The 22,329-nt window shown below is 43.2% G+C and overlaps 1 protein-coding gene across 3 annotated transcripts in view; it reads right to left on the bottom strand.

Annotated features, from left to right (window-relative positions):
* The window catches only part of PLCB1 (phospholipase C beta 1), a 426,994-nt gene that overhangs the window by 84,498 nt on the left and 320,167 nt on the right, over nt 1-22,329 (bottom strand). For all 3 annotated transcript variants that reach the window (XM_088665570.1, XM_060272415.2, XM_088665571.1), the window contains exons 12-20: nt 21,612-21,694; nt 19,493-19,577; nt 17,111-17,288; nt 14,778-14,848; nt 12,582-12,678; nt 9,371-9,455; nt 8,483-8,607; nt 6,297-6,451; nt 2,787-2,951 (exon numbers count right to left, since the gene is read on the bottom strand). In XM_088665570.1, coding sequence (XP_088521696.1) covers nt 2,787-2,951; nt 6,297-6,451; nt 8,483-8,607; nt 9,371-9,455; nt 12,582-12,678; nt 14,778-14,848; nt 17,111-17,288; nt 19,493-19,577; nt 21,612-21,694 — 1,044 coding nt within the window. The remainder of the gene's footprint in view (nt 1-2,786; nt 2,952-6,296; nt 6,452-8,482; nt 8,608-9,370; nt 9,456-12,581; nt 12,679-14,777; nt 14,849-17,110; nt 17,289-19,492; nt 19,578-21,611; nt 21,695-22,329) is intronic.

Genomic DNA, 22,329 nt, shown 5'->3' with positions numbered 1-22,329 from the left:
TTTTCAGGTCAAATTTCAACACTTGTTTGCTTTGACAAATAATCTACCATAAACTTATACAAATAGATTAAACATGTCATTTGCTACAGGTTTTCTTCCTCCATAATCCCTTTTATTATTAAAAGAAAAAAAGAGACGTGGCAAATTTTTCTTTCCCTATGTAGCACCTAAAAATAAACTCATTATATATTGTCTCTCCAGAATTACTTTTAGGATTTCTGGGGGTGGGGCAGGACATATTTGCCTTCTCAGAGGGCACTTTTCACATCTCTATTACCCAATGTGGTGGCTAAGGCAGAACTTCCCAAAATTTCCATGTTGGCGACACACTTTTTAGACCTGCATCATTTTGTGACATAGTAATTCAGTTTTACCAGCAACCTGGAAGTTAAACTAACTCCTTTCCAGCCCCCGGAAGAGTGCAGGGACACACCTACACACTGCAGCTGACACACTAATGTGTTGCGACACACAGTTTGGAAAGCTCTGGGCTATGGCAATGAGCTGTGATCCAAGCCATTGCTACTTCATCTCAGCCAGCTCATTCTCTGGGCCGCAGGCAACCTCAACCTCTGCACCCCACTCCAATCTGGCAATATGAGGATGGTTATACATGCCTGCTTAGCAGGGATGCTGTAAGGATGGCAATATAATTCCTCCGAACACTTGAAAGGGATATGGTTGGCTTAGTGTTACCTACATGCTGAGCCACTGAATGCTTATGAGATCTTTTATTCTTCCCCAAGTATTCTTTAGCTGAAGCACTCCCAGCCTGTGTGGCTTTGACTTTCATGCAGGAAGTTGCTTGCCCATGATTATCACAAGGGCATTGTCCTTGCAAGATGTGGAGTGAAGGGGGTATGGCAATCAGCACTGGAAACACTTGGTGGCAGCTGTGGTTTCTCACCATTTACACACAGGCAAACCAGGGCTCCACCCCTATGGATGACGGTGGAGTCTCCCCCTTGAAGAAGAGGAGGTGATGGCAGAGCAGGCACTGGGCCGGGCGTTACCTGGTTTTCAACATCGTGATATATCATCAGCTGACTATAATGATGTACTGATATATCAAATGGGGAAGAAATGGAGGCAGTGAGAGATTTAACTTTCTTGGACTCCATGATCACTGCAGATGGTGACAGCAGCCACGAAATTAAAAGACGCCTGCTTCTTGGGAGAAAAGCAATGACAAACCTAGACAGCATCTTAAAAAGCAGAGACATCACCTTGCCGACAAAGGTCCGTATAGTTAAAGCTATGGTTTTCCCAGTAGTGATGTATGGAAGTGAGAGCTGGACCATAAAGAAGGCTGATCACCAAGGAATTGATGCTTTTGAATTATGGTGCTGGAGGAGACTCTTGAGAGTCCCATGGACTGCAAGAAGATCAAACCTATCCATTCTGAAGGAAATCAGCCCTGAGTGCTCACTGAAAGGACAGATCCGGAAGCTTAGGCGCCAATACGTTGGCTACCTCGTGAGAAGAGAAGACTCCCTGGAAAAGACCCTGATGTTGGGAAAGATTGGGGGCACAAGGAGAAGGGGACGACAGAGGATGAGATGGTTGGACAGTGTTCTCGAAGCTACGAACATGAGTTTGACCAAACTGTGGGAAGCTGTGAAAGACAGGAGTGCCTGGCGTGCTCTGGCATAGCTGTCAAGTTCTCCCTTTTTTGAAGGGAAATTCCCTTATGCTGAATAGGCTTCCTCGTGAGAAATGGGAGAACTTTACAGCTATGGTGTTCTGGTCCGTGGGGTCACGTTGGACACAACTAAATGACTAAACAACGACAACTGATATATCACAATGTCCAAAATTGCCTAGCTCTACTCCAGACCATTCCTGCATGTGTGAGTCACAGCAAGCCCCCATATCACTCTGGTTCCCGCAAGCTGGAGCTGTATGGGGGCTGATCAACGGAGGGGCGGGCAGCCTGGCACCCACCCAACCTTCAGCAGAGCAGTTTAAGCAAGTTGTTTCCCCTGCCTTTGGCTTGCGTGAGCCAGAGATTGAGGGGAGGGGGAGGCACTCTGTTAAAATGCTCCACTGAGGCGTAGGCAGCTGTGTGTGAGCTAGAGATTGCCGGGGGGGGGGGGAGAGACTTGATCAGCTGAGAAGTGGGCTTCACTAAAATGCCCTCCTCCCAGCTGATCAAGGCAATTTGAGCTGGCAATACAGTGGTACCTCGGTTTAAGTACACAATTGGTTCCGGAAGTCTGTACTTAAACTGAAGAGTACTTAACCTAAAGCAAACTTTCCCATTGAAAGTAATGGAAAGTGGATTAACCAATTCCAGACGGTCCGCGGAATACTCAACCTGAAGTGTACTTAACCTGAAGCGAACTTTCCCATTGAAAGTAATGGAAAGTGGATTAATCCGTTCCAGACGGGTCCGCGGAGTACTCAACCTGAAGTGTAATTAACCCGAAGCATATTTAAACCGAGGTATGACTGTACATCACAGCTTCCCAGCCACTGCCAGTGCAAGCAGGCAGACGGGAGTGAGGTACGCTGTGCTGGTGGAGGCCGGGGAGCTAGTATTGCCAGCTCAAAAAGTCTGAAACCGGTATCACGGTTTGAACGTCATATTGGTTTCAGACTGTTAATCATAATATTGCCCAGGTCTAGCAGGCACTGCTCTCAGGCACTGACTCAAATGAAACAGAACTGGGGCAAACAGGATTTCACATGCCCCCCAAATTAATTTTCTGAATTGAAGAGCAGCAACCAATAATACGATAAAGTTTTTTTTTTCCCAGTAGAGGAAACAAGAACGGCAAACCTACTTTCTTAAACACGATGGCTTCTTCTTCCCATACAGGATTCACTGCATTGCCTTGAGACGGCTTGGTCTTGAGAGCTTTTCGCCTTGTGTCCACCGGCAGACCAAACATGTCCACTTCTACGTAGGTCCCGACTTTTTTGTCCGACAGCAACTGCCCAGAAATGATCTAGAAATGCAAGGATTGGGCATTCAGTGGCAGTGTGGCAGATGGCCCAGTACAGACTGGAATGTCTCTAAAAACTAAAGCCTCGATTGTGAATCTAATACAGCCAGACAGCGGGTGCTGGGGGATGGCTGGTCCACACTTTGGTTTGCATGAAGATGCTGGTTATAATGAAGTGGCACCTAGGGCCACTGTATTTCATGGGACTGTGGTACTGCCTCTTGGAGTGCTGCAACGGCATCAGTCACGCCAGCCGTAAACTCATCACACCAGCACTACCCTATAACATGGAGGTAGCGGTTTATACAATTGACACCTTTATGCAATGCCAGCTGGGCTGTGAACATGCCTGGTGGCCCCAGGTGCTCCTGAAGTTCAACACTTGGGGGCTGCTGGCATTATGAACTAACAACAGAAAGCAAAGCATTATAAGCCTTTATAAACCTCTGAAAGTTGAGCTGCAGCTCAAGAACAAATCTGTTCAAACTGGACTGTGCATGCACAAATGTAGCAATATTATCTGTTGAAAAAAAGAAGACTTGTAATGCTACTTAGGGAACGAGGCTGCAGTAGAACAGCAGATGGCAAATATGAGGGGAAGAGAATCGAAAACCTAAGATTCCCCTCACATTTTTCATTGTAAAAAGGAAAAACATCCCCACAACCAATCAACTCGAGTTGAGAATAAGAAATAAACAATAAACCTTTTTTTAAAAAGTCTCCATGCTTTTATTTTTTCTAAGTTGGTTTGGACTCCAAGGCTTTAATAATTAATATACTATTTGCGTAAACTGAATACTTGGGCTATTTTTTTGGTTTACACAATTTTGTACCTTTTCTCTGTGGTATAAATTATTTTCTACAAGATTATCTGACAACAGGAGAAGTTAGAAGTTTTAGTTACACTATTTTGCTTGTCAACTCAATATTGTATGTGTGTAAAGGTAAAGGTAAAGGGACCCCTGACCATTAGGTCCAGTCGCGGACGACTCTGGGGTTGCGGCGCTCATCTCGCTTTACTGGCCAAGCGTACAGCTTCCAGGTCATGTGGCCAACATGACTAAGCAGCTTCTGGCAAACTAGAACACGGAAACACTGTTTGCCTTCCCGCTGGAGTGGTACCTATTTATTTACTTGCACTTGGACATGCTTTTGAACTGCTAGGTTGGCAGGAGCAGGGACCGGACAACAGGAACTCACCCTGTCGCGGGGATTCGAACCACCAACCTTCTGATCGGCAAGCCCTAGGCTCGGTAGTTTAACCCACAGCACCACCCGCGTCCCATTGTATGTGTGTACTTCATAATAAAAAGAATGTTTTAGAGTTGAAAGGGATCACAAAGGTCATCTAGTTCAAGCCCCTGCAATGTAGGAATTTTTTGTGGGTCTCAAACCCATGACCCCAAGATTAAGAGTCTTGTGCTCTACAGGCTGAGCTCTTTAAACCAGCATAGAGTTTGGGGCTTGGCACAAAACCTGCTTAAAAGCAGAACACAAGCTGGAGTTTGTGTCAAAATCCAAAATGGGGCTCCAACTTAGAAGTACTGTACCAGTATTTGAAATTCTGCTAGCATATTCTGTGGAGATAGCTGATAAATGGTATAAAGCTGGAATGTGGGAGTATTTATTTCTGGACAAGGGCCAGAATTTGTGCTATATACGTATCTCTGAAAAATTACTGCTTTCCTATTCTTCTGTGCTTGCAGTCCCAACACACATAAGAAAATTGAAGCTTGGCCAATTTGCTTCATTTATGCTAACCATTTTCTCAGTTTCATGGCCTCCACTCATACCATTTACTATAATCACAAGACAAGGTTCGCTGGATAGGGAGACACAGTAGAGGATAAATGTTTCGAAAATGCTCCTATCACTTCAAATTTACAATTTGTAAAAGGGCACCATGATGGTTTCTCTGCAGATCGCAGCCCCCACAACTTAGGTTATGGATTATTTGCGGCCATTCTGACAAGGGGGTGGGGTAGGAGATGGGGAATTGGGTCTACAAGTCACCATATTTTGCTATGCGCGCCCAGGGAGTAAGGCATTCTGGCCTTGTTGCACTTGGTGAGTAGGCTCAAGCCTTCTCAGCACCTTCTCTGACATTGACCTTAGGGCAGGCTTAAATCTGTTTTTAATCTGTGATATTTTAATGTGTGTAGGAAGCTGCCCAGAGTGGCGGGGGGACCCGGACCCGGCCAGATGGGCGGGGCATAAATAAATAAATAAATAAATAAATAAATAAATAAACTGGAAGGAGACTAGAGTGAATACTTTCCCTTTTCTTAATTATTTTATTTATGATTTTTAGTTTTAAACATTTTGATAATTTCACACTCATTTTAACGTTTCAAAACTCAACTTCCTTCCCCTTCTTTCTGTGGTTCCTTAAATTTATTTTCAATATTGTTTGCACATCCAAATTAACTTAATTTACTCATTTATCCATCTACTTTATATACTGTTATAAAACAGCAGGTTATTACAATAATCCTGCCAATGTTATTATCTGTTTACAGTTTATTTGCAAATATTCAATAAACCATTTCCATTCTTTTATAAATAGTCTGTTATTTTCCACATATGCTGTTTTGTGCTTCTTTCATGGCCTGTTCACACAGTGAACATCCCAGGCTGTGCTTCACCAGGAAGACGCCCAGAGAGGTCTGTCTCATTCTAGGGGCTGCGTGTGCCCCCCGGGCATGTTCCGACAGGGGGCAGGCTGGGCACCCCACCATTACTCTTTAGGGATTTCCTTAGAGTTTGGGCATCCTTTGCCAGAAGAGCAGCTCAAGTGGACCATTATTATTATTATTATTATTATTATTATTATTATTATTATTATTATTATTGCAACCGCTAATGATAGCAGGACCTAAGTGAGCATAGATGCTACTTCATTTGTCATACAGTATTTCTCCCAGCAGGTGACATGTGTCTTAATGCCATTATCCTCACATGCCAACTATCAGATGAGTATTGTAATGAAGCTGTCACTTGACTTTGCTCCCAAGCGGCGCATCAGCTCCCTTTTCCTCCCTGCTGGTTTCCTGTTTAACATGCATGGAAATGGAGAAACCCAGTCAGATGGGCGAGGTATTAATGATGATGATGATGATAATAATAATAATAATAATAATAATAATAATAATAATAATAATTACCCCTGGTCACTGACTCCGATAAATATTAAAAGAAAATATATTGCCTTCACAGCTCATGCAGCACATATGCATTTCTTAACTTGGGAATTCGAACCCAAGTCTGAATCATGGCACAAGAAGTCATTCTGGTGCTTAACACTCAACATCCACATCATTGTGACAATTATTCCATTAGCATACATACCTTCACAGACAAGGTGTTTGCTACTATTCCGTCTACGATACCTTCGCTAAACGGATCAAAGTGCTTGTCTGGTCTTCTCATAAATTCTGGTTTTAGTCTGTACCCGCTTTTGCCATTATATTCATACATTCCCATATTTATTTGCATAGACAAATCTAAGCGGCAAAAAATAAAACGTTTCATGGGACAGGTCAAACACAGAAGTTTCTTTGTAGTTCTAGCACATTTACAAAAGAAGAATCCTGAAATTCCACTAGAGGTCTCCTTTCCTCTTTATATGCACATGATTACCATACTGAATTCTTACACGCACGCACACATATAGTGGTACCTCGGTTTAAGTACACAATTGGTTCCGGAAGTCTGTACTTAACCTGAAGCATACTTAACCTGAAGCAAACTTTCCCATTGAAAGTAATGGAAAGTGGATTAATCCGTTCCAGACGGGTCCACGGAGTACTTAAACTGAAAGTACTCACTGAAGTGTACTTAAAGCGAGGTATAACTCTCTCTCTCTCTCTCTCTCTCTCTCTCTCTCTCTCTCTCTCTCTCTCTCTCCATAAACTCATTCCACATATGCTGTTTTGTGCTTCTTTCATGGCCTGTTCACACAGTACTTTTAAAACCACACCGTGGTCATCTATAAATATTGGATATATAAGGTGTAAACTGTTCTAACAATAGCAGCATCCGAAGTGCAACTACCACTGCAGACATTACTGTGACTACACTACTAATGTCCTTGTTTTACACCTTATATTGCCCATTGCAGTATGTGCCTGGCAATAGCCAAAGCTGCCATGGCTTGTGTTGGTTGAAATGAGCTCTTTGTTCTTGTCCATTTTTGTCTACATTGGAAACTGAAAACTAGGAAAACGTTAAAGTCCCTGTTACCTTCAGCTTTGCATGAAGCAAAACACAAACTACCTATTCGAGAAGCTGAAAAAGAAATCCCAAGGCACAACAATGATACCCACAATAATCATTCTTTTTATGGGAATTAATTTCCCCGCTTCATAAATCTCAATTGTTTCTATTTAAATCACAATTGTATGTTTGGAGTTTTGGTTTGCTGCATGACTGTGTCTTTTCAGGGGAGTACTGGTTGCCCTTGCTTCTGGTCCAATTGACATTTAGTTGTGGGGATACAGCTAATATCTGTCTTACTAGCTAGATAGTTGGCCGCTATAGTTAAAGGTAAAGGTACCCCTGACCATTAGTTCCAGTCGCAGACGACTCTGGGGTTGCACACTCATCTCGCGCTATAGGCCGAGGGAGTTGGTGTTCAGGGCCGTCTCAAGCCGGTCGGGCACCCTGGCATTGTGGCGCGGAGATCGCTCCGGCGCCCCCGCCCTGGTGGGCGGGCGCAGCGCACAGCACCCTCCTGCCGGCCCGGTGCCCTGGCGCCCCGCGCCACCGAGACTACCCCTAGAGCCGGGCCTGCTGGTGTTTGTCCACAGACAGCTTCCAGGGCATGTGGCCAGCATGACTAAGCCGCTTCTGGCGAACCAGAGCAGCGCACGGAAATGCCGTTTACCTTCCCACCAGAGCGGTACCTATTTATCTACTTGCACTTGACGTGCTTTTGAACTGCTAGGTGGGCAGGAGCTAGGACTGAACAACGGGAGCTCACCCCGTCGCGGGGATTCAAACTGCTGATTGCCAAATGTCATCAAAATCAGCAGTCACTTTCATAGAGGAGTAAGTGTTTTCATTTGATGGTTGACCTCACATACTATGGACTTTTTTTTAAAAAAAAAATCTGGGTTCGCAACCATGCTCCATAATGCTTTACGAAAGCAACAGATATATTGCTGGATTGCATAAATGGATGAACCTGTACATTATAATGCTTGTGATTTTAGCATTGCGATTCAAGGAAGAGAACCACATGAATGATCATCTCCCCAAAATCCATTTCTGAGCATACCCACAATGCTAATTCTATTTGCTTACTCAAATATTCTGCCATTATTAATATCATTTCCCAGTACACTGAGGGAATTCTAATTAGTGGGTTGTATACAACTAAATTCTATTCAAAGGAGACCCGTTGAAATTAATGAACTTAAGTTACTTTGATTGACGTTGGATTCAAACTAGTGAATAAAAGAGCAGTCGAATTAGACAAGTTCTTCAGAAACCATACACAACAACTAAAGCAAGTAGTAGGGTGAATTTCTTACCTACAGTTTGGAAGTTAAGAGCAACCATTTGGCAGCCTGCATTCCAGAAGAGCTGAGGCATATAGTTTGAGGAATCAACACGTGTTCCTTTTGGATAAATTCGGCTCAGCTGCATTTTGTTATACCTAAATTGTGAGTGGTTAAGATAAAATACAACCGGAAAAGCTAACCTGGCTTGAAGAGTTAAACATAAATATTGTACACCTTACCTACAATAACGGATAATTTGTTTGATCTGGCACATGATCCACTCCTAACAGACATGGCAATCAGCTTGTAGGTTGTAGGGCTATGCAAACCCCTCTCCAGTTCAGGCCCAAATTTGGCAATTTGGGTCAGGCCCCAGTTCGGGCTGGATCAATTTGTGCCTGCTCTGATATGATCTACATCCCAGATCTGGATTGCGATCTGTGAATACAGATCTCCTCGCTCACTCCTTTATATGGTATTGCAATTAATAAATTGCAACATTTTAGTAACATGCTGTCTGGTTTTCTGAGGGACTGTTTGGAACTATAGAGTTAAACAGACCACTCCGTGTCAATGGACTTCAATCCGTACAGATACTGAGCTTCACTGGTTTCATCTGTATCTGCCCAAAATTGACACTGATCATTCCGATTTGATTTGATCCGTGATTCAAGATGGCAAACATTCAACTTGAAGCTGAAGCCCCATTTATTGATATGGTCCCCTTGTCTTATGGATTCCACTTTATAAAAGAACTGGATTTAATTTTGTGTGGAATTTATAATTTTCATTTTCACTGACTGGCTGCTTAAAACTGGTGACCATCCTCCTTTGGGTCAAATCAACCCTTCACCAACCTCTTTGCTCAGTTGTGACCAAGTTGCTACATTATTTCCCCCCAATCAATGTCAAAGATACTCCACAAACTCCACAGGAGACTTCGTGAGCTGCTCGAGTGCTTTGGTTTCCACAAAGGAAGACATTTCAAAACTCTTGTTCCGTTCTGCAATTTAATAAAGAAAACAAAGGTGAAGAGATGTAACTTTCATGCTACTGAATATAGGTAAAATCTCATATCATAGCATCTATAGAATCAACACAAGAGCATTGCAGAATGAGAGGAAAATTGGTAATGGGGTTAACTGATGCAAGTGCACAAATGCTTTCATTCATTTTATGTTTCAAAGTGTACTGTTTTTCTACTTGGTCATTTGTCATCCTTTGGGAGGATTCTACAACTAAAGAAACGCACACAGCCGCCTATGTCCCATTTTGCTATTGTTCTACGGCAGGGTTAGGGAATCAACCCTGACCACTGGCAATGCTGGCTGGGGCAAGTTCCATTGTGATAGTGTAAAGCCTTGCACTGACAGAACACGTTACAAGGTCGTGATATTTTGATGCCAGAAGTGGAGCATCATGTGGCATTCGTGGCATGGAGTCAACACTTTGGAAAGCTTTGCTGCACCACTTGGACACTAATTCTAACTTCCATATATTCCCCCTTCGATGGTTTTGACTTGAAGCCCAGACTTCTGTTGCCCATTATACCCATTCTGCTGTAAAAGCAGCATTTGAATGCTGGCCAAATAGTTTAAAAAGTTCACTGATGTGAATAACATTCAGATTATTGACAGAAAAGACTTAACTCCTGAGCCTCAAACCTATTAACTTAAAAACAAGTCATGCTGACTTCTATTGAAATTTCTCCCATGTAGATTTCTTTGGGGTGTTAAGCCTTAGGCTGCAATCGTAACCCCATTATTTAGGCTTAAACCTAATGTTTTATGGGGACCAAGGGGTGGTTCAGTCACCAGTTTGGGGTGTAGACCCTACTGTGAAATGAGGCATCAGAAGCTTTCATTTATTTATTTAAACTTGTATACTGCTTTGCCTTTTGGCAGGAAAAGGAACCTATGAATACCTGTACCTACAATAATTCAGGAAGTGAATGAAGTATAACTTTCTACGGCAGCTGGTATACACAGCATGCTACTGGAATAGACTTTTGTCAGGGTATCAACCATACTGGGTTTGGTGGCTTAGAGCAAATCTCTAGTTTGGGCAGTGGTAGAATCTGGGACTGCCATGGGAGGCACATAGACACCATGCACCCCAACGAAACCTGTGCAGACACCTACTTACACTAGAGACTACCATACCATTGAATGATGCAAAATGTCCAGAGTACGAAGAGCTTCTTTAATCATTGCTATTTATGGCCAACAATTACCAGTTTGTGTCTATTGCAAATATCTTTCAGGAATGCAAGTAGTCTGAGACTGCTAAGCAGAGAAGCTGAACATAGATCTGCAACTTTTAACTGCTTTACCCACAGTGTCTATGAAACATGTGCGTAACATTGAAATTAAAATTCTATAGACTTCCTTTTAAAGGGCCGCAGCAGAGGTCACCATTGCCTGTCAAACCCAAGCGAAACAGGACAGGCTCTCTCGAAGGGGGTTCTGCTCTACATAAGGGAAAAGGCATCAGCTTGTTTGCTCAAGATGTTGCAAAGTGCATTCCCAGCAAGGCCACTTGAGCAAAAAGCAGCAGGCAGTCATGAATATGGACCATTAGTTTCTAACAAAGCAATTTACAACAGAGAAAAACAACAACAGTGAAATGTACACAAGAAGACGAGTTCTGCATTCCTGTGCTGTGTTATGCATGTAAATGAAAATCACATTTAGGAAGCAATCCCTCGGGTGGGATTCATCTAAGGAGACATCAGTAGAAGCCCTGTGCATGGACTTCTGCTTGCACAATGGGACTCCCCCTGTGAACCCCAGAGGGCAGATTGTTGCACCTGGCAGGTTGAAATGCTTGCACAAATGGAACGTTTGTCATGGCACGACCTTGAATTCCACCCCCTGCTTCTAGTGCAATTCTACAATTAGAAACTTAAGGCAGATTCCTAACACAGGCACACACTTTAGTTCTCATTGATTGAAGAAGAAGAGTTGAGCCCATATTTAAATCTTTCCTGTTTTGATCAATGGGACTCGAAAGTGCTTAGTTTTGACTGATTGTACCATTATGTTTTTGTAATCAGATTGCTTCCAAGTTAAGGGTACATTGGTATGAACTGTTGTTGTTGTTGTTGTTGTTGTTGTTGTTGTTCTTCTTCTTCTTCTTCTTCTTCTTCTTCTTCTTCTTCTTCTTCTTCTTCTTCTTCTTCTTCTTCTTCTTTCTTCTTGTCCCATCTTACTAATAAATGTTATTGATTCAAATGTTTAAGCTAGCCTGATTCTCTACCAAGAAACCAAGTTGTGCTTCCTTCCATAAGCAGCTACCATTTTATTATCACATTGAGTAAACGTTTAGGTAACTGAGCACTTGTTTTGTTCACAGATTGTTAAGTCTCAAAACCATTGTTGGCTAGATTGCCCTTGCAGAAATTGAACAGAATTTTCTAAATCTTTTAAAAAATGCTGTGAAATTTAGGGCTGGGTGATACCTGGTTTTCAACATTGTGATATGTCACCAGCTAAACCAGGCATAGGCAACCTCGGCCCTCCAGATGTTTTGAGATTACAATTCCCGTCATCCCTGACCACTGGTCCTGTTAGCTAGGGATCATGGGAGTTGTAGTCCCAAAACATCTGGAGGGCCGAAGTTGCCTATGCCTGAGCTAAACAATGCAATGGAGCAGTCATTGGCGATCACATAGGTGAAGGAGCGATTATGAAGATTAAGAGGTATGTGCTATGTGCACTGCAGACTCCTGCTTTCAGAGGCAGGTGAGACTTTCTGTTTGGAGGATGAACTCCTCCCACTCCTCCTTAGACAGAGAGAGGAAGAAGAAAGAAGAAAGAAGCAGCCCAGCCGCGATTCCGGCTTTGGGTAGAGACATCACGGTTACGGGAAGGCGCCAAGGCTGGGAGTGGGACTGTTCTGCCTTTGGAGGGGAAAGGGAGCTGAAAGGGAAGAAGAGGCAGCCAGCTGCCAGGGGGCTCACAATAATACCACCCCCTGGAGGTTTGAAGGCTGTGCTTTGCAATACATTGCCAGCTCAATTATTCTGAAACGGTTCTTGCGATGTGGTCTACAAACCGGTGCTGGGAGATGTATCGGTACACCGCCCAGACCTAGTGACATCTGCCTAGAAATGTAGTTCTGTACTCACTTTTAGATGTTTCAAACGACTCAAACTTGACAGGCTGTATGTAGTTCACCAAGTTTGACATTTCCTCAGTGGCCATGGCCTCGCTACCAGCTGTCCCCTAGAAAGGAGACAGGCGAAGGTCAACATCTCTGTCAAAGTATCCACTGCCCCAAGTTAACTTCATAAAGATTACCAAGCTGATGTCTAGCTGTCTAGCTGATGGGTGGTGTTCAACTAAGGTTTCCACAGAGCAGATCCAAGTTAGTAGCCCTAACATGGTCAGGTTCATGAATCTCAAAGGGTCCACCAATTAGCTGAACACCACTCTATTTTTTCATTCAAAATCCAAGTGCACTGAACCTCTGTGGGAGCAAAATGAGCTACTGCTGTCCATCTCTACCACAATTTCCCAAACTACAGCATTCAGTGCCATTAGAAGACTTTCAAATCTCGTAACATCTCTCGAGTTAGGATGGTAAGGAAATCCATGTAAGCCAGCTATTCATTTTATTCTTACAGGCTTTACAGGCATGATTTGTCTCCCTAAGCAGCCTGCAGCAATTAAAATTCAACACATAGCTCTGCTGGCTTGTTGCAGAAAATAAGATTCATGTACTCAGGAGTACAAACATAAAGGAAAGGCACCAACAAGGGAAATAGAGTGGAGGGGGAAGAATCGGTCTGATAATGCCAGGACAAAGAAGTGAGGACAAATAATAGGCACCTGCGTGCATTTGGGGCCAGATGTATTTCTTGGTGCTGGTGTGCTTAGAATCATAGAATCGTAGAGTTGGAAGGGACACCAAGGGTCACCTAGTCCAACCCCCTGGAATTCAGCTAAAGCACCCAAGACAGATGGCCATCAACCTCTGCGTAAAAACCTCCAAGGAAGGGGAGTCCACAACCTCCCGAGGGAATCTGTTTCATTATCAAACAGCTCTCACTGTCAGAAAGTTCTTCCTGGGGTTTAGTCACAATCGCTTTCATGGGATGGAAGAAGGAGCAGCTATAAAACAGCATGTGGGGCCTCTGGTCTGTAGTGGAAGCCAGGCTGGCCTTTCCTTGCCACGGCTGTATCACCCACAGCAAACGACAGCGTTGGTTAACTGCTTGTTTATTACCTTTCTTATTTGGGGGGCAAGTGGCTGTTGGAATTCTTTCTGGAAGGAAAGAACCGGGAGCCAGGCCCCTGCAGCTACTTATTTTCTGGATGGTGGCAGAAGTAACACCGTCCTCTTCGGAGGGGAAGTGGTGAAATCTCCCGGTGGAGTTTTTACTCCTGACAAGCGACAGAGACAAACTGTCTGCAGATGGCTTTAAGCATTGTGAAGATGCTATGAGGACAAAGGGATCTGAACTGCAGGTCCCCATAACAAATCATCAAGCTTTTCTGCTTACTCTTGTTTCATGTGAGGTTTGTTTGTTTGTTTTAGGATAACAGATCATCTTTCTTGCTTTAAACTATGGTTGAGCTGCAAAGGAGACTTGGTGCACTTTTTGTGTGAGCATGCACAGTGGTGGAAGGCACCCCCAGTTTTGAGGGATTGTGTTGAAAGGGAGCGGGCTGAAGCATTTGTGCATTTACACTGAAAGCAACACAACGCAAAAAGCAACAACACTGCCCTTATTCCCCATGAATAATAAAATGCCACATTTTTTAATTTGCTCTCAGTGATATCATTCAAATCTTTCTAGATGACATAGAGCGTCATGACATTATCTTATTTGCTGCACGGTCCTGATTGGTTAGGATCCCTTAAGAAAGGACAAAGCAGGGATCAAAGCAGCAGAAAGAGAAAACAATGGCTGCAAAACACATACACAGAAAAACATACAGAGGCTGGGGAAGGGGAAGGGGAGATTTCCTGTGCAATTTGGTCAGTATCATTTCTGCACCCGAACTGTGATACTGACATCTCAAAAGCCACATAATTTTAGCTCAAGGCCCCCAGGAGAGAAAACTTTTGATGCAGATGTGAACTTCAAAGCATGGAGCCAGAGTGCAACCTAGGACCCCATATTCCTGAAATAAGGCCAGCTCTCAAATGTGGGTCTCTTCAGATAAGCTCGATAGTCCAGTGGCAAATACCTGGTTCTGTGGCAGCGTCTTGGCCCTCGCTATCCACAAGATGGCAGTGCAAGACTGTGTCATGTGGACAAACATGCAAACATGCTTTCAAAGTCACACCAGGACTTCAAAAATGATTCATCACTTACTTCATCCATTGATGATTTTTTGCAGTCGTCATCATCATCGTCATCATCGTCGCTCTCAATCTCTGCTTCCCCTGCAACATTTTATTTGAAGAAAGGAAACTCAGTGCAGTCAACCGCCTCGCAATATTCACACCTTTAAGGTGCTGTTGTTTACCAGAGTCATTTCGCTTCATGCAAATGCAACTACAGTACCATAGGCTCAAGATGGTATCTTGGTCTAGCGTTTTGGCTTTCAAAGCCTTCCTCTGTGGGCCAAAAGAGCCATTATCCCTTCAATACATTAATGAACAAACAGTAACAGCATTGTGGTATTTAGCCATACTTACAAATTATGCTCCCATTCCCCATTTTCACAGTTAAACTTTGGTTACTTTTTTGTGGCTTTCAAGAAAGTAGCAGAAAGAAGAAATTCTAAAGAAATTTCCCCAGTAGGTTGGGTTTACTGTACTTTTGTAGACTGAATAGGCAGCATTTTTTGTTTCTTTTAATTTTCTTTTAAAAAGTAAAGCCTCACTTAATGGCAAACCCCCTCCGAGTGTAATTGCCAGTGGGGATCAGATGGAGACGGATTTGTTAAATGGGTGAAGAGAGGAGGATCTGAATCAAATCCCCCCCCCCCATACTAGCTTGTTTAAAAAAGCAGTGTCAATATGAGGGATGTATCAAGTTCATTTTTCCTTTGCCAGACTAGCACAGAAGAAGTTAGGTCATCAGCCTTGAAAAGGCCACAATGTTGCTTGAGTAACAGAACTTTGAGAAGTGTTCACCCTTTTTCTCTCTTGAAGAACAGTTCCTTAAAACTTTGCACCGCTTTGCTCAGCTTAGCTACAAAAGAGGCTATTCAGGAGGAATGGGGAGCACAAGTTAAGTGTTTGCCCAGATCGGGACCTAGCTGAGAGTCAGAAATGAATGAATCTCCAGGTTCTACATATAAGCTCATTCTCTGTGCTGTTTCACTGCTAAAGTAATACCGTAGTCCTCCCGGAGCACGAAACAAAGCCCTCAGGAACTGAGGAAGTGAAAGGGGGGGGGGGAACTGAGGAAGTGAAAGGGGGGGGTAAGACTCAAGTCTTTAAAATGGGAAAAGGTAGGAGAAATTTATCAAAATTTGTCTTTGGAAGGGCTCTTGTATTCTATAGGGTGAAGTGGCCTAGAGTTTTCCTTTGCTGAATGGATGGCATGTTGTCAGCAGCTACATGTCCTTCTGAGGAACAAAGGAGCTATTTCTCAGCTGGGATGAAGTGGGCACCAGAAGAAATGTATAGCATGGAATATTTGTGATAACATCATCTAGCAATTTGCAGCCAATTTTGAAAGGACCCTTTCTCCCCCTGCCACACTTTACTTCTCTCTGTGTGTGCGCGCAAGGAATTCTCTTGTTGAAGGGCTGTGCTATGTGTGAGAGGAAAGAAGTTATTGGTCCAAAGCTTCAAGTCCTATATTATGCCCTGAAATAATGAGGCTATCCTTCTTGGAGTACAGACGTGGAGAAATGAGGCCTTGCTCCAACAGACTTCAGGAATGGTGTCCTGGTGTGTTGATGCTAAAAGACAGCACAAGCTTCTGAATGGATGCTAACAAAGTGAAGAACGAAGAAAAAACTGGTATGGTTTGACATAAAAAGAAAGATGCTGCTGTCATGGAAACGGACTGCAGGGAGCTGGACACAGTGGCAGAAGGCAGGCAAGAATCATGAGCTTTGCCATACTTGGCACAAAGGTGGAGGTTGAGCAATATTGAAGTAGCAACAGTGACGATTTGCCTGTATTGATTCCCTCCATTAGAAGTGCTCAGCTGGCCTGCTGTGGAATAATCCGGCCCCATAGCAAAAATTCCACACCTCTCAAATCTCAATCAAGGCATATTCAAAGTTTGTCAAATTTCACTTGCAAGGATTTTTTTTTTAAGTGTTTTAGAGTGACAATGAAGAGATACCCTATAACTTGCTGGTCCTCTTCGATTTTCTATGTAACATGTGCAATATGTAAATGATTAAATTTGCATGTGAGCATTAGGAATCAAGCCATAAATGGCACCTCCTTTATTAAGGTGACCATTTGAAGAGGCCTTCGGATCTGTCCGTCAGACCACTGTCTGGAAAATAGCTTCCCACAATACAAAATCTGGGCATCCCTGTCCAACAAGGTGTATCATATGGTTTTTTTTTAAGAAGTCGGGGATAGCTATGACTATCAGAACTAGTAGTTTGCATTTGCATTATGCAGAGGATATTTGTGTCTATGTGTGTTTAAAAATGGTTGTAGTTTTGTAACATGTGCTCCCCCCCCCATTTTTTAAAACCAATATATTGCAGGGAAAGTGTGTTTGTTTACCGGCTCCAGGAGAAGAGGGCTCAAACCCACTGGAAGCATCGCTACATGCATTCGAAGCTTGTTCAGACAGTTTTTTCCTCCCACTCCCATCCGCAGACTTCTGGGACTTCTTTTTATTCTTCACCAGAATTTTGTACATCAAGTCTGCCGGGCTTGGAAGATGGACGCCACGTTCAAGCTGAGAAAGGAAAAAGACACTGGCAGTAAAGCTGTGTCTCTTTAAAGCACCATTTCCGCACGTCAGGGCCGGCCCAAGACATTTGGGTACCTGAGGCCAACCACTAAATGGCGTCGCCCTCCCCAGGAAAGAAGAGGTGAGGGAAATCTACATTGGGAACAGGGGTGGGGAGAAGGAAATCAAATCAACCTTACTCTATGGTTGAAGTGGGAATAAAAGGCTGCCATGGGGGGGGGGGTTTGACAGGCTCACTGTGAATCATGGCAGGTGGGTGCAGAGCCCAGGAAACCCCAGAGGGCAGCCCCCACCATTTCCTCTCTCAGAGTGGGAGGAGATCCTATCCGCCAAGAGGCCACTGCGGTGGTAGCACGGGGGGCGGGGCTGCCAAGGAGGCAGAAGATGCGTCCACTGAAAAGCATGCCACAGACATCACTGCCACTGTGGCAGCAGCAGTGGCTGGTGCATTCCTTCGAGGCTGGATGTGTTGCCTGAGTTGGCTGCTGCACTTTGATGATACAGTATAATATTTTGCCCTTTACAAGGCTTCACTCATACTCGTTTCACAGGGCCCTTAAAGCACATCTTGTGCTCCTTCCTTTTGCCTAGACACACTCTCTTCTTCTGCCTGTGGCAAGGGACAGCTCTGCCAGTTGATTTGTCACCGTGCCAACTTTTTGTTACAGCTGAGGAATGCTCATGTCCAATGTTTCTTGATTTCAGGAGGCTTCCTGTGTCCCAGTTAGGAAAACGACTACCTGGGGATTTCCCCCCACATAGAAGCAGCACTGCACTTATGGGGAAATGTGTGCATGACAGCGTACAATTACTTTACTCCGTTGCAAGTTCAGGTAATGCCCCCTCCCCATATGTGGTGGGCTGGCACACAATACTCTGTGCACATCTGTGAAGTCAATAACCTCTTCCTTGGCAAGGATGCCATTTCCTTGCTTCACAAGCAAGATGTTCAGGGATCTGTGGCAGCCCATGTAATCAATATACCTGAAGGAGGATCGCCACCCCCAACATTCAGTCCAGACACTGAGGTCCAGTGCAGAGGGCCTTCTGGTGGTTCCCGCAATGCGAGCAGTGAAGTTACAGGGAACCAGGCAGATGGCCTTCTCAGTGGTGGCGCCCACCCTGTGGAACGCCCTCCCATCAGATGTCAAGTTAATAAACAAATACAGTCATATCTTGGTTTTAGAACAGCTTAGTTCATGAACAACTCAGAACTTGAACGTCGCAAACCCGGAAGTAGGTATTTCAGTTTGTGAACTTTGCCTTGGAAGCCGAACGTCTGGCACGGCTTCCGATTGGCTGCAGGACACTCCTGCAGCCAATCAGAATCCACACCTTGGTCTCCAAACGTTTCGGAAGTTGAACTGACTTCCAGAACATATTCTGTTCGAAAATCAAAGTACTACTGTATCTGACTTTTAGAAGACATCTGAAGGCAGCTGTTTAGGGAAGTTTTAAATGTTTGATGTTTTATCGTGTTTTTAATATTCTGTTGGGAGCTGCCCAGAGTGGCTGGGGAAACCCAGCCAGATGGGTGGGGTATAAATAAGTTGTTGTTATCAGAGTGGACTCTGCAAGCATGTGATTAACTTCTTTCACAATAGTGCAAGTAATGCATTTGCTGATTCCCCTGACTTTATATGGTCGTAACTCTTTCAAAACTACACTTGGGCATCCTTGCCAAACATCTTACAAAGTACAATGTGTGATTTGGTGGGCTGCTGGTGGATGAATTGGGTTGCAGCAGGGGAAAGAAGGTGCTGCCAAACAATTGTCGTCAATATGTCATTCAGATCTTATATACATCTGACCAAATCCACGTCCAGCTATTGGAAGCTTCTGTCTTCTTGCCCAAGACTGAATAAGTTGTCATTTGGTGAAACAATTCAAGTGGCAGCAAAGCAATTGTAAAGATGGTTATTTTCAAAATCTTTGTAGATACAGTTTCTTCTGTGAAAGCATGCATTATATAACAGCGCATTTTTTTTAAAAAAAGTTACTCTTCATAGCATTATTACAACTGACTTAAAAATAGTACAGTATATAATTTATGACACCTTAGCCCACCTACTATAATGTGCAAAATAAAGAATCTATTTAGAAGCAACAGAAAATTCAAAATTGTAAATCTATATTTTTACTGCTACTTCTACTTCTTCTTCTTTTTTTACCAGAGAGGACCAACTTACTGGGTATTTTTCCAGTGGCTCCATCAGCAGGGCATCACCAAATATTAATCTGCAATATTCTGCCATTTTTGCCTGTTGCTTAGGGCTGAAAAGAGAAGAAAACAGGGATTTAAATGAAGGTTATTCATAGCATCGGAAGTGCCAGTAATGGAAAATATAATATCCTTTAACGAGAGCAAGAGGCATAATTTTTTTGGGAACCTATCCTCCTAAATTATTCTCACCGATATGGAGTCATTACATGATTATTCCCACTATTGTGACAGTTCTTTTCACATACATTTTCACATTAAAAATACAATAAATGTTCTCAGACATCTGCATTGGTAAACTGAAAAAGCTGAACCTGCCTCACATACAGGCAAGTAATATGTGCTTAAGAAAATGCAGAAAATGAATGTGACATTTGCACGCTGTTAAACAAAAATATCTTTATTCTACTCCTGTATGTAGGTTTGTGGTTCCTGCCTTAGGTTTCAGAGTTTTCTCGGTTTCGCATTGCTGCTCGGGGTCAAGACTAGAAAGCACGCATTGAATAAATGTTGAAGTTTTCCTCCAAAATTCCCAGTTCTTGCCACCTTCTTTTCCCTGTGCCCCGAGGCTACTTAGGTGCTTTGCAACAGTTGGGATTATGAGCAATATTAACTGAAATATCCTTGTACTCATTGAGAAACTTGATGCAAACTGGAAATATAATTTAAATACACATGCATTTTTAATGCCACAAGCTTGCCCAACAGTATTGTGTGTGTACTGAGGGTTGCACATTTAATGTAATTTTTGGCTGAGAGCAAATGTTCAGAGTCCATCTGCAAAGCAAATAACACTTTGAATCTCTGTACCATCAGAAAAGCTCCTGGAGGAAGCAGTTTCAATTATGGTTTCAGCTTGTGGGTGAGAAATTGTTCTATTAGACACTGAACTCATCTCAAATTAATTTTAGCAGATGAGATATTATTTCTAAGCCCTAGAAGGGGTACCAGAACCACCAATGATCTGGCTGGCTTTTTGTCTTCAGGCCCTTTTATTACTAGTTTCCAAAAAGAGCAGACAATAACAATTATATATGCTTTCCAATAAGTTTTGCTCATACATTTTATCCAAAAGATATAGTGCCACTTGCATTGTTCTGCGTTTGTACATTTCTTGATTCTGGCATTTCAACAACAATGGTGATTTTTCAAACATGTCTGCTACTTAGGAGAAACCTAGTCATATATTCTAACTGTTGGCTAACTCATGGCCCAGAGGGTCCCACCAAGCCACAGGAAGTGGCCTGAGAGACCCCGGCAGTAGAGTTGCTGTCTGCTCTTTAGAGATCTCTATAGCGCAGGCAGAGACATCTTTTATCCCCAATCTTAGCACTAAGCACCACAGGGCTATGATCTGAGATAAAGATGTCTGCCTGCTCTTTAAAAGGCAAGCTTCCAGAAAACTGTTTGAAAATGGACAGTCAAGTGGATTTCCTTCTGTCCACCTGTTTGACCCACATACACCTGCTATGAGTGCTTTCTTTTAAACGTGCAGATATCATGTAAAAAATAAACACATAAATTGCTTTGCAATTTGCATATTGTTTAGTCACTGATTTAAAATTGCCACTGCTCAGCTGGTTCCTTTTGCTCTCCCTCCTCCCCCCCCCCCCGCCCCACAACGTGTTTGCTGATTTTGTGCATAAGTTGCTAGAGGTAACCTATATGGACGAAGACTGCAAATCTAACCCTATGTTCATCTGAGGAATGTTAGAGGGTGTGCATATGGGATCAGGGTACATGTATGTACTCTGTGTGCATCTGTGTTTTACGTGCAGTGTCCATGTGTAATATATACACTGGCTATGGTCCCCACTGGCATTTGGTCCTCGGAGGGGTAGTTGACTGGCAACGGGGCCCTTGGCCCAAAAAGATGCTGTTCAAGCGTGCTGAAAAGTGGTTTTGGCACACATTCTCTGCAAAGAAATATGGAATGCAGCAAACTCTTATCCAAACCACTCCTACCACATTTCGGAATGCCATCGTTTCTTCACCATGAACTTCAATCGTTCAGCAGCATCAATGAAACATATGCAGGCTGATATTTATTCCACAATATTGCTTACGGAAATATTTTGGCTACTTACGAATCCACGTGATTTTCAAAAGAGAGAAGGATCGGGAAAGGAGACGTCTTAAATGCACATTCAGCAATAGCTTCTATTACTTCCTATGGGAGATGGCAGGGAAGAAGGAAAAAGAACAGGCAATGAGGATTCTTTCTTTTTAAAGAACAGATTTCTCTTTCTGATTTTTTTAAAAAACGATTTAACACACAAACATAAGCAGTTTGATAACTTCTCAGGCACAAAGCCATGTTTTCTCATGTTCTAAAAAACTTTAAAAGAGTTGAGGAAGCCCCACTAGCAATTACATTATTCTAAGCTTGATTTACCGTACTTTATCGTCTTCAGAATCTCTCCTTCCACTATTACATCTACTGCCTGGGGGAGAACAAACAGCAGCCTGCATGGAAGATTCTGTCTTTGCAGGGCCCGACTGTATGCCTAAAGCCTGACAGCCTTTTCTTTTTTTTAACAGGCTTTCTTTCCACAAGACTCTGTTATTTAGCTTAGCACATTTCAGGCTTGTTTTTGGTGTGGGTAAATCCTTAGATGTGACAGAGAGCGGCTATTTGCATGGAGTCAAATAAGGGTGTGCATTTGGAACATTTCCTAAAAGCTGAGGTGGGGTTAGCATCTGTTTATCTAACAGAAGTTAGAGGTTTATCTAACACTTCAGAAGGATACGGGTCTAGGCTATCTTGGTTATGCCAAACTGGTCTATCGCTATAGTCCTATTTGA

The sequence above is a fragment of the Zootoca vivipara genome, chromosome 3 (genome assembly GCF_965207765.1).
Source record: "Zootoca vivipara chromosome 3, rZooViv2.hap1.1, whole genome shotgun sequence".
Taxonomy (NCBI): domain Eukaryota; kingdom Metazoa; phylum Chordata; class Lepidosauria; order Squamata; family Lacertidae; genus Zootoca; species Zootoca vivipara.
Note: the sequence above shows the minus strand (reverse complement) of the source record. Positions and strands in the feature narration are given on the sequence as shown.